Raw genomic sequence first — 12,834 nt, forward strand, 5'->3', positions numbered from 1 at the left:
CCATCAACATTTAAACTCACGGTGACAGTTACCCTTTTCCTACCTGCACATCTTTATGTATATCCCTCTTGTAATATTCCAGATAAAAATCAGGAAGCATGAAAAGCACCTCCGGCTAACTCCGTACTCCTTACAGGACAACATAATTTGACTATAATCCTTTTCCACCTAAAAGAATCACTAACAGGCAACTAGGATTCACTTTGGGAGGAAACCTGGAAAGAAATACAGCCGCACCATATTTTATATTAAAATGCAAAACCCAATTCTACGTACACTTTTGGAATCAGAGGGGCCATCCGCTGGCTTTGACTTGGAACGTTCAAACACAGCTCTTAGCGACTCCTTCTCATGTCTCATCTTGCGCTTGAGAGCTTCCAGCTCAGAGGTGTCGGCTGTGGTTCCCTTTCTGGGGGGCCGGATGAATAAGGCTTTAAAAGCCTCCAGGGCCGTCTCTGGCGGCTTTGGCTTGACCTCACCACCCTGGGTTGGGGCTACTCCAGGGTCGCTCTGGCTCTCTTGATCCGCGTTGCAGCCCATCTCTTCTCTCCTGGGCGACTCAGGGTCTGCTCCCTTCGGTTCAGTTTTGGGTATGTCAATGTTGAGCAGCAGAGAGAGCTGCTCTAGGAGAGTGGGAGTGGCCTTCGGCTCAGCTGCTTTCTCCTCACTCTTCACTGTCTGTGGCCCTGCCTGCACTAAGGACTTCTGCACAGGCTGGGTCAATCTGAGCAAAGCTAAGTCACCATCCTTCGGTTTAATTTCAGTGATGGTCTCTCCCCCCTCAGCGGTAGCCCCCTTCTTCAGCACACGAAGCCCACTGAAAAAAGCTGGAAGTTGGAATGACTTCTCTCCAGAGGTTTCTTTTTTAGAAGAGGCACTCTCAGTGACACCAACACTCGAATTCTGGCTTGTTACTGCAGGTAGGACTCGGGACCCTTCTTCTCCCACCTGGCCCTGGCTGGGGCGATACTCTGTCTGAAGACCACCATTGCCAGCTTCTAGTCTGCTGCTTATCTCAGGTGGAATCCTCTGAGGATCTTCTGCACAGAGCTCTGCACCATTCATCTCCCCAGTGACAGTATCTTCCCTGAAACCTCCTGGGTTTTCCTGGGACTCCTGAGATGGCTCAGATAAAACAACACTAGGGGACTTTGGGCCATGGGTGCTGCTTCCCTCCTCTGGCTCCTGGCCACCATCATCGGAGTCGGAATCACTGGTGGTGTGCACGAGGGTCCCGCGAACACAAAGGACATCGTCCTTTGTCCCTTTCCAAGTAGAGAGGGGAAGCAGCTCTTGAGCAAGGAGAGATGTCCCTGCTTCTTTTCTCTGACTTCCCTCTGATTCTGTCTCCACCCTTGCAGTTTTCTCATCATTTCCGAGGTCAGGTGAAACCTGAGACTCTGCTTCCCGAGGATCCAAGCCATTGCTGGGATCATCCCGCTGAGATGTGGGATCCGCGTCTAAACTGTGGAATGCTTTCAGCACAGCATCTTTCTCTTCTGGATTCACAGATTCCAGCTTACTCGTAAACCCAAACAGGGATTTCATAGAGAACTTACTCAGGATCGACTGAGCCACTTCAAGTCCGGCTTCAGGTTTTGTGGGTTCTAAGACATCACTGCCAGCCAGGGAATTATCAACGTTCTCCATGTCTCAGTAATGCCCTTGGTGGAAGTTCTGACTTGTGTTACCTTCTCCCGCTCTCTCAGTTTATCCACTCCATCTGCTCTTAATTCACAGGACAGAGAGCAATGGGAACCGGGAGTTAGGCTGTCAGCCGCACAGCAAACACACTTGGTCTCTTTCAAGTCACTGCGCCCTCCTTCCGGTTTGTGCGATGATGGTACGCCAGGGCAACTGGGAAAAGTCCGTGGAGTCTCAGCCCAGAAGCAGCCGAGACCGTGCACCTTACTACACACGGACCCGGGACGCTGCTCTTCTGAAACTTCCGTATTTATTCCCGGGGACAAAAGCCTTTTTGTCATAGGGAAAGTCAGCCTGCCCTGTAATCCCAGCCCAGGACTTCACGAGGAGCTCCGCCCCAGGCCGGCAGTTCTCCTGGTGGCATTCAACTTCCTCATTGGTGAGCAAGTGAAGGCTTCTGAAAGTGCTGAGCCGGCAGGCTGATTCTGAAGGAACTTAAGCCACTGCCCGGAGAAGTCTAAGGGAATCAGAAGTGAATCAGCAGAAAATGACTGAAATACTTCTGACACAGGCCTTCTTTTTCATCTGGATTATGATCAGAGAGGCCTGGGGCATCCAGGCCAAAAAACTAGCATACACCCAGATCAGCAGCCACTTACAATGCACCAATCAAGGAAACGAATTAAAGAAAGCAATAGATCATCTCAAAAGTGCCTAGAACTCTCAAAGCAGTTAATTTACTGCCCTTTAAGCTTTTTTTTTTTTTTTTTTAAGTGCTTTCTTCCGCTTCCCTGCAGGTTTCATCTGGAATGCAGATTTTAGCTGCTAAAGCCCGTGAGGGAAAACCCACACGACTGGTTTCAGATGACTGCTGTTTTAGCTCTGCCCTGGCTGTGTCAGTGCTCTACAAACAGGTACTAGGCAAGCACGCCCACCACACCCAGCGTCCACCAGCAACACGGTGGCAAAGTAAACAGCCCCGGCTCGGCAGGAATGATTACCCTCTACACTCCCTGTGTCAACCGCAGGCTTCTTTCTGCTCAGCAGCTGTGACTTCCCGGCTTCCTTAGAAACCCGGACAGCAGCAGGACACCCCTTTCCCCTTTGGTGTCCCAGCCAACTAAATGAAACCTGGCATGACACAGTGTAACACACAACCGACCCTATTAGACAAAACAATGCAAAGATCCCCAAGGATCCGCACCCCCCTAAAGGGCAAAACATGTGAAAAGTCTCTATCAGTCAGATCTCTATCACAGACCCAATTTGCCCAAACAAAAACAGGACAGACAAAACAACCTCCAAACATCAGCCCAGAGTAGTTTCTACCACGCTATTCATATGCTGGGAAGCTGGCAACAAAGGATGGGGGTAAAAACTGCAGCCCTGTTTCCTAGCTGCATAGCTGCCTCTTGGGACAGCTGCCTGTCTACCTGAAGGGCTCAGCGTTTTTCAAATCCAGTCCCACTCAGCAGGCATGCAATCAGTGCCTGGGATGGACAGGACACTGTTCTGGATGGAGAGGCAAGTCAAACTGGCTTAACAGTAATTGCCATCTCTCTTTGAGCAAAGGTCCAAGACGACTGCGGTCAAGTGTTAAACACAAACAGTAATTCCTTCTGCAAAATGGAAATGGTAGCCATAAGGAAAACGACCGTCTTGCTTTATCTGCAAGAAGGGGTGGCTACATGTCACATATCGATAACGTGAGCTATGTTCTTCAGTACTAAAAACAATCTAAGTATTAATACTGAGAAATTCTGATTCAAAAACACATTCCTAGCAACGTATTCAAAAGGAACGCTCACACAGATAAAAACATATCATTGCATCCCACCAACCACCAAGAGAAAGTAAAACACTTTCTAAATCTTGATTTGATCTTGTGTTTTAAACAGGTACTTCTCTGTTTGCTCCTGATCATAGTATTTTTGGGGATTATTAACTGAGGCACACTTAATCAAAAAGCCATCGGGACACTGCAGAAAAATTCAATGGTGTCTTTTAAGTCTCAGAACAAGCTTCTTGTCTAGAGGAAATACCCATTGATTAAAATCAGACATCTGCTTCTTCAAGACTGTGGAAAGAAGAAATCATCACAACAACAGATCATAAGATCAGTCTTTTTTTTTTTTTTTTTTTTTTTGAGACAGAGTTTCGCTCTTCCTGCCCAGGCTCTAGTGCAATGGTGCGATCTCTGCTCATCGCAACCCCTGCCTCGCAGGTTCAAGTGATTCTTCTGCCTCAGCCTCCCAAGTAGCTGGGATTACAGGCATGTGCCACCACACCCGGCTAATTTTGTATTTTTAGCACAGACAGGGTTTCTCCATGTTGGTCAGGCTGGTCTCGAACTCCCAGCCTCAGGTGATCCATCCACCTGGGCCTCCCAAAGTGCTAGGATTACAGGCATGAGCCACTGCATCTGGCCTAAGATCAGTCTTCTTACGAGCAATGCAGATCATCCAATTCTCACATGGCAGGGGGCAGTGGGAGATTGCACGTACTTGGTCTTTTTGTTTTTATGAACTGAAAAGACTCAATTTTCTCAGACATAACTAATTCTTGATTTCTGGAATAAGCTTCCAGGCCCCTCTATAGATTTGGGCAAAATATAACAGATGCCGGAAGGGGCTATTGACCCTTCTGCACCATGGCATGGAGCAGAATTATAATGTTTCAGTATCCCCTCAATACTCACAGATGCCAACACAATTCCATGGAAAGTGGGTCAAGTCTTTGGTCCCAGGAGATTATTTGATTTCCTCCCCTTGGCTCTAGGTAAGTAAGGTATTATTAGGCTCATTTTTAAAGGTAAGCAACCATAGCTAGAGAAGGTAACTTGCCAAACCTACACAGCCAGTAAGTGGAGAATAACATCATCTAATATTTAAGGGCTGACCACGTGCCAAGCACAGTTTTAGGTGCTCCACACATATTAACTCATTTAATACAGATAACAACCATATTGTGAATTGTTATTATTATTCTTTTTCCTGCTAGAAAACTGAGGCACAGAAAGATTAAATGGCTTGCCAGTCCACAGGAACGGTGGATGGTGGAAGTATAATTTGAATCCATGCAGTCAGGCTCCAGCATCCACACTCTCAACCACTCTTCGCAAGCCCAGAGCTCCACTTTCTTCCCTAATAGAAGACCACACACAGCTAAGTCTTGAGGTGCAAAGGTTTCAGCCCAGTTCATCAGTGGTCTTTAACTGGGATGTGAGGCATACTTTATCCTCTTCAATGACACAGAAGACGAAATTCACCAAAAATAAATAAATAAATAAATAAATAAATGAAACAACCTTATACTGAGGATGACCATTCTTTTCTTTTGCATAACTTGGGGGAAAATTTACAAGTTTTCTTAAAAAAAAAAAAATAGAGGAAGAGCGAGAAAAGAAAAATCAAGCCTATCTACCTACCACAGAAGAGACACAGAATCCTCTGGGCTCAAACATATCAAGGTTTTCCAGTTTGCCCCTACCATTCTCCTTCATTTATGAAGCATGACTTCGATTAAAAAGACTTCTTCATCCAATGTCATTAACGAACACCAACAATGAATGAGGCTGTGAGGACATAAGAATGAAGACACCCTTGCCTTCCACCTCCATGAAATGTGCAGTTAAGTTGGAGATATCTATTCGGAAAGAGGAGACTCTCTGTTTATAGACTGTAACCAAGGAATTTATCCCCCAGGTTCAGTCTAATAGTAATAGCTGGACCTAAAACAATTCTGAATGAAAGCCATCAGTGACCATCTAAATATGAACACGAGTAAGAGGAGCACTGTAATTCAAAGAGATCTTTTGAACACTCTTTCAAGTCACTGGTTCTCATGACCATAAGAAATGTTACCACTGCTGGTCACTCAGGGAATAAGAGTGCTTCAGGTTATAATATTCAAATAAGCAACCTACAAATTCAATCTAAATTGGTCTTGAAAAATGAATCTCTTTAAAGCTTTAACATTTTCAGGGAGGGAAATAATCACTTTTCTTGGACATTATCTCAATATCTAATTATGTGCTGAAATAAGCACTTACTACACAAAACCAATGGAAGCAAAGGCTTTCGTTCTTTAAAACCTGCTACTACCTCAACTGACTCTCTTTTGTCCTAACCTCAACGCACATTAACTCTCTAACGGCCACATCTGTGCAAAAATGATTTTCACCAAAAAAACACACACACACACAAACAAAAAAGCAACCTTATACTGAGGATGACCATTCTTTTCTTCTGTGTAACATGGGGAAAAATCTACAAAAAATAATCTGTACCAGATTAAAAGTGATCCACCTCAGACAACACAGGTTTGAACTGTATGGGTTCACCTGTATTTTCAACCAAAAGAAGATGGAAAATGCAGTCTTCATGGGAGGTGAAACCTGCATAGATGAAGGGTTAACTTTTCAACTTTTTCTGTAAGTGGATTCCCAGAGCCTACTGTGGGACTTAGGTATGAGAGGATTTGGGTATATGGGTGATCAATCTTCCAAGTAGATGGAGGGACAACTCTAAGTCAAAGGACACATGAAAAATAGATAGCATTTGACCGACATGATATTCCGTTATAACTCTTCGTTAAAAACAATCAGTACCTAGCTACTTAAAAATGTGAGCATAGTACTTTTGCAGAATTTACTAGCAGTGAATTCTTCACGTTTCTCCCATCTCACCGTCCTCTCAGCTGTACAAAGATTGAAGCTGGAGCCAGTTGTACCTCATGGCAAAAAGAATATCAGTCTAGGCTGGGTACAGAAGCTCACACCTGTAATCTCAGCACTTTGGGAGGCCGAGGCAGGCGGACTACCTGAGGTCAGGAGTTGAAGACCAGCCTGGCCAACACGGCGAAATCTTGTCTCTACTAAAACTATAAAAATTAGACAGGCATGGTGGTGGGCACCTGTAATCCCATCTACTTGGGAGGCTGAGGGAGGAGAATCACTGGAACCCATGAGGTGGAGATTGCAGAGAGCCGAGATGCATCCCCCTGCACTCCAGCCTGGGCAACAGAGCAAGACTCCATCTTCAAAAAAAAAAAAACAGAACATCAGTCTAATAAGTGGATACCTAGTGAGATAAGAACAATTGCAACAAAAGGCACATTATCTCCTACAGGCAGTAGAGCTCAGCTCCTTGACTTTCCTAGTATTAGGAAATCAGCAATAAAAATTTTTTAATATCATTTTGCAAAAATTGGACACTGTGTGGAAGAAACTTCCTAAGGGCCCCCTTATTCTTCGTAGCACTTCTCGTGATTATTCAGTTTGGATAATTCACCCCCACATTCTCATCAGACTTCAGAAAGGTAAGGTGAAAGTAAAGTAAACAGGATCGCATTTCACTCTTAAGCTACTTAATTGTCATGATTCTCCTCGTCCAACTTATTTCAAGTTCTGGGCCTGATTTTAATGGCAAATCGCTTCTAGCTTCCCAAAGTAGTTCAAATAGCTTCACGTGAAAACTGTTTGAAACAAAAAGTAGAAAGGAGTTAAACTTAGTAAGGGTAAATAAGAGTGGGGAAACTATTTCTGCAGGTGAAAAAAGTTAAGAGCAATGGACTGGGAAAAATAAGTTCTGAATAAAGATATGGGTGGGTTAATGGGTGAAGACCTGGTTTTTTGGTTCAGGAAGTGTGTTTTAATTCAACAAATGGCATCTTGGACAAAAGGGGAGAGCTGAGAAAATTGTAACATCACAAGGAGTCAAAAAATGTCTGTAAAATGAGGTGTCGTAGAAAAGAAGTACAAGAGTATGGAATAATTTGGGTAGAATCAAGTTGCTGGAAGGTTGAATGGGACCTCAGAAATATTAGAAATTATCTAGCTTGGCTTTAGTTATTTATTTTTTGAGACAGGGTCTCGCTCTGTTGCCCAGGCTGAAGTACAGTGGCACAATCACTGCTCACGCAGCCTTGACCTCCCTTGCTCAAATGATTCTCCCACCGCAGCCTCCTGAGCACCTGGGATTATAGGTGAGTGTCACCACGCCCGGCTAATTTTTGTATTTTTTATAGAGACGGGGTTTCACCATGTTGCCCAGGCTGGTCTCAAACTCCTGGCTTCAAGTAATCTGCCTGCCTTGGCCCCACAATGTACTGGGACTACAGGCGTTAGCCACTGCTCCCGGCCTGGCTTGACCTTTTGTTTTAAAGGCGAAGACATTTGAGGTCAATGGAAGCTAAACAACCGGTACCAACCAGTTCATACTGCTCAAGTGCAGCACCCAGATGGGAAAAAAGGCATCCCATCTCCGGTTCACCCACATCACATCACCCTGCTGCTATGCTGTGGGGTCTTACCTTCTTCCTCAACAGCATCTTCGTTATGCTCATTTTCTGCATCTCTCAAATGGAGACAACACCTTGCTTCTCCCTAATTCACAGGAATGTAAGGCCAAACGAAAGACAAAGCCAGACATACCCTTAAACTTCTAGTTTTGTAGCACTTTCCCTGCCTTCATGCTGTGGCGTTCCTCTGCCAAAGCAAAGCTTACAACAGCCTCTCCGGGTCACCCCATCAGAAGCCTGCAACTGTTTTTACTAATTGGTTAAAAGACAACAGGCAGCACCTGCCTCTTGCAAGGACCCATCCCAGTGATTAAGGTCTTTTTTTCTGTTGAAAATAAAGTATTTCTGAGACTGGTTCCACTGGGCAGTATCAAAGCTTCTGTGGAAATGGATTGAATATTGATAACAAACTAGAAGAATCTAAAAGGAAAGGAGAAAGGTTGGGACATCTTGCGAAGCTTGAAGAAAGGAAGACAGCAGGGGGTATGTAATCTTATGATGATCAAGAAACATGGGCAGTGTGCAGAATTAAGAACAGGCCCTCGGCCGGGTGCAGTGGCTCACGCTTGTAATCCTAGCACTTTGGGAGGCCAAAGCAGGCGGATGACTTGAGGCTAGGAGTTCAAAACCACCCTGGTCAACGTGGCGAAACTCCATCTCTACTAAAAATTCAAAAAATTAGTCAGGCATGGTGGTGGTGTGTGCCTGTAGTCCCAGTTACTCAGGAGGCTGAGGCAGGAGAATCGCTTGAACCTGGAAGGTGGAGGTTGCAGTGAGCCGAGATGGCACTACTGCACTCCAGCCTGGGTAATAGAGCAAGACTCCATCTCAACAACAACAACAACAACAACAACAACAACAACAAAGAACAGGCCTTGAGTCCTGGGCTCACACCATGCTCCACTCCTACAAGAGGCTTAACCTGGGGCAAATTATATATAAGCTCCCTGTGCTGCAGCTCCCTCACCTGGAAACTGGTAAGAACAGTTCCTGGTTCATGAATTGCTATGAGGCATACACTATTATATGTTTGGCCCTCATCAATGACCTGCAGTAAGTAGGATATGTTTTCCTAGGAAAAGAACAGCTTCCTTAGGGACATGAACCATCATCTAACAGACTTTTTTGGCATTCTCATTATAAAACAAGTAGTTACTGATGAACTAACAGCCCAAGCAGGAAGTTTTCTTCTCCCAACTCCGATACATGCACTTGGGCAGAAGGGCTACGTACAACACACCTCCGCACGCCCCAGCCGCAACCATGCCACAAGGACCCTGAGCTCCAAAGAAAATTCTTCCAAGGGATCCCTTTGGGTGTTTCAGGGCCAGTGTTTTCTGGATTGGATTCTTCCATCTGTGTCACCTGAAGAGAGTAATTAAACTTTCCTCAAGCGGCCACTGCATAAGGTGACAAAGTGTGCCCTGTTCTTTACTTTGTTTCCCAAGCTCCAACGTGATTTTTAAACCAACTCAGTTATTTGACAGAAAAAAAAAAATCCATGAATGTGGTTTCCTCCATCTTTTTCTCATGAGAAAAAGCATGCTGAAAATGACACTAGGTGCCTTAGCACTGAGATTTTCCGTCCTTTGGGGAAGGACTGTTTGGAAACAGTAAGCCTGGGTCCTCAGTAGCACAGCACTAGACATTTTATTTATTTATTTACGTTTGGTTTTGGGTCAATTCATTAGACTTCAAAGGTGCTGCTTCATTACAAATGAAATAAAAGATTGGACCCACATGAAAATCAAGTTTGAAATAGTTATTATGTTACTGGTTAGAATCCTACTCCCAAATATTTCTAAGACTCGGTTGTTCCACCAACCAGTGTCAAAGGTCCCCTAGAAATGGATTTAATATCAATGACAAAGTAAAATAATGTAAAAGGGGAAAGAAAGGCTGTGACTTCTGAAGCTGGGGTGGGCGGGATGAGGGTTGGTGGGTAGCAGTCTTTAAAGTACAGAATTTCCTGGGATGTGTTTCAGAAGAGTTTTGAGCTTCTCCAAAGTGAAGGCATAATATTGGTGTTCCGTATGGCTAATGACAGCAGAAGGCATGGAGTCTATGGAGAAAGCATTTCACTGTGACTAAGTTGCTCCTGATAAAAGATGAGGACCTGGAATTTATTAGACTACTAATGCCTGTTGCTGCCTACACTCCCTTCTTCCCGTGCAGTAAAACGAGGCAGTTCATGGCTACCGCTATAACTTTTTCTTTTCCTTCTTTCATTTTTTAAAGTCAAAGTTATCTTGAGAATATTAGTTCAAACTCCAAAGATCCAAGTATCATTTAAAAATATTTTTAAAGAGGACAATAGAAAATCTAGGGAAGGTGAGGATTTACCTAAAAGAAAATGAAGATGGATGAGAGGAGCACGCATGCTGTTCCAAGTAGGCAGAATGCTGGGTTATTTATGCAAGTTTTCTTGCACCCTAATCCTCTCCATAACTCTATGAGAAAGATGCCATTAATTGCATTTGACAGATTATTACTGTCCAATGAAAGTTTCTGCCATAAAGCCAACATTTGCACTGGATCCACCTGATTCTAAATGTTTGTTCATGACAATAAATCAAAAAAACTATTTTATAATAGTTTTCTTTCCCACTGAAACATAGGAAGGGAGGCAAAATAGATCACCTGGTTACCCAGAACCACATGGCTGCTGAAATTAGAAGTTTACAGAGGGTAGAAAGGTCGCAAATGAATCCTGAATCAGTAATGATTCTTTGACCCTAATGTCCACATGATTAATTCAGACATTTAAAGAGAAAACTGTTGAAACAAATGTCAATGCACTAAAATTACAAAGGAGAAAGTAAGTCAGGCATTGCCACAGCTATGATCCAATTCTTTTTTTGAGACGGAGTCTTGCTCTGTCGCCCAGGCTGGAGTGCAGTGGGGCAATCTCAGTTCACTGCAACCTCTGCCTCCCAGGGCACAAGCCATCTTCCCACCTCAGCCCCCTGAGTAGTTGGGACCACACGTGCATGACACCACACCTGGCTAATTTTTGTTCTATTTTATTTTCTAGAGATAGGAATTCTCTATGTTGCTCAGGCTGGTTTCAAACTCCTGGGCTCAAGTGATCCACCTGCCTTGGCCTCCTAAAGCATTGGGATTATAGGTGTGAGCCACTGTGCCCGGCCCATCCAATTATTAAACAGTTAAAGAGACAGCAGAGAAAAAGTAGAGGCAACAAGGCTGTGTCTTTGAAGAGGGATGTATTGGGGTTTAGCATGAGATATTACTAGTCACAAACTAGCCTTGTCAGTTGAGGTAGGTGCTTTAACATCTCTAAGATAGCATCCACGTGTAAAATGAGAAAAATAATACTTAACTCATCGAATAGTTCAATAATTAAATGTGCTGATATTCTTAACCCAGTGCTTGCTTGATTCCCCAGATGCTAAATAAATGTGACCATCATTATTATGGAGCACATGCAGGTGGTGGGGAGGAACCACGTTTCCACGGTTTTGAAATGTATTCACTATTGCCTCCGTGTGGTACACCATTTTAATTGGAGATTTAAATAAAACAAGTATATATAGGACTACTGTCATTTTCAACACTTTAAAAAGCCTCATGAAATATTCTGAAGAAATGCTATAACAGTTCCTAGAATCAAAGTCACATACTTTCCATAGCTGGAGAAGGAAAGTTTACGATGTTCATGTGCAAGACACTAGTGGCTGCAATCCTTAATGCAATTTAGAAATAATGATAGTAATACATTGGAATTGCTTAAGTAAAATCTGTAAAATCCAAAAGGCAACAGAAAAGCAACTGGGCCATAAAAATCAGAACTTTATGTTAATATAGGGGTATTCACAGTCAGTATGCAAAGGCTACTGCATTTCAAATTCTAAATAGCTCATATGGGATTGTAATTTTAACTACAAATTCCCACCTTCATCCTGGAGAGAGAGAAGAAGAAAATGCTTTTCTGAAAGACATGCACGGAGCACAAATGATGTACGTAGTAAGAGGCCAAGGTTGGAAGACACCATGTGAGGCTCACAGCACTCTAAGTTTAGTGAATGCAGACAGAAATTTAAGCTTTTCAGACAGAAAAATGAGGGTAAAAACTTGGAACACATCCAGAGGGGGCAAAAAACAATCATGTGAATTTTAGAGAAAATCAAGTATTTTAGTGGCAATATTCCAATTCACTTAAATACAATTCTTAGACAAATTCTTCATCATTTTATTTAAAATTCAGTTCTATTCTGTGACCTCTCTGGCTTTGAAAGTATAATACAGAGTTTTCTCTGTATATACCCTCGAGTCCAAATTTTATATGAACAGCTATGATATTTCTCATCAGAATAGGAGAACAAGAAGTAAGAATGTGTGTTATAAAGATCAAAGAAAAGCAAATTTCACAGTTCCATTAAGCATTAAGGTGATGCAATAATTTATCCAAGCTTATTATTCTTTTTATTTTATAAAGAAACCTGAGGCTGGGTGCGGTGGCTCATGCCTATAATCCCAGCACGTTGGGAGGCTGAGGAGGGAGGATCACCTGAGATCAGGAGTTCAAGACCAACCTGGCCAACATGGTGAAACCCTGTCTCTACTAAAAATACAAAAATTAGCCAGGCATGGTGGCGCCCGCCTGTGATACCAGCTACTCGGGAGGCTGAGGCAGGAGAATCACTTGAACCTGCCAAGCGGAGGCTGGAATGAGCTGAGATCGTGCCACTGCACTCCAGCCTGGGTCACAGAGTGAGACTCCATCTCAAAAAAGAAAGCTGAGCTGAACTGTTACCAGATTTGCCATTATTTTTCAATTGGTAGAGAAGTGTGAGAACTGGTTTAAGAATTTGTGATTAGCGGAAAACAGAAATTCTATTTAAACCTAACAATCCTTCACACTAATTTCCA

At 43.4% G+C, this 12,834-nt stretch overlaps 1 protein-coding gene across 20 annotated transcripts in view; it reads right to left on the reverse strand.

The window, feature by feature from the left end:
- FMN1 (formin 1) overlaps positions 1-12,834 on the reverse strand; it is a 419,977-nt gene that overhangs the window by 295,186 nt on the left and 111,957 nt on the right. For 2 of the 20 annotated variants that reach the window (XM_045397178.2, XM_065547705.2), the window contains exon 1: positions 277-1,941. The exons of the other annotated variants lie outside the window; for them this stretch is intronic. In XM_045397178.2, the coding sequence (XP_045253113.2) occupies positions 277-1,650 (1,374 nt within the window). In that variant the 5' untranslated portion in view covers positions 1,651-1,941. Of the gene's footprint in view, positions 1-276; positions 1,942-12,834 lie in introns of those variants that run through there. 20 annotated transcript variants of the gene reach the window in all.

The sequence above is a fragment of the Macaca fascicularis genome, chromosome 7 (genome assembly GCF_037993035.2).
Source record: "Macaca fascicularis isolate 582-1 chromosome 7, T2T-MFA8v1.1".
NCBI lineage: Eukaryota > Metazoa > Chordata > Mammalia > Primates > Cercopithecidae > Macaca > Macaca fascicularis.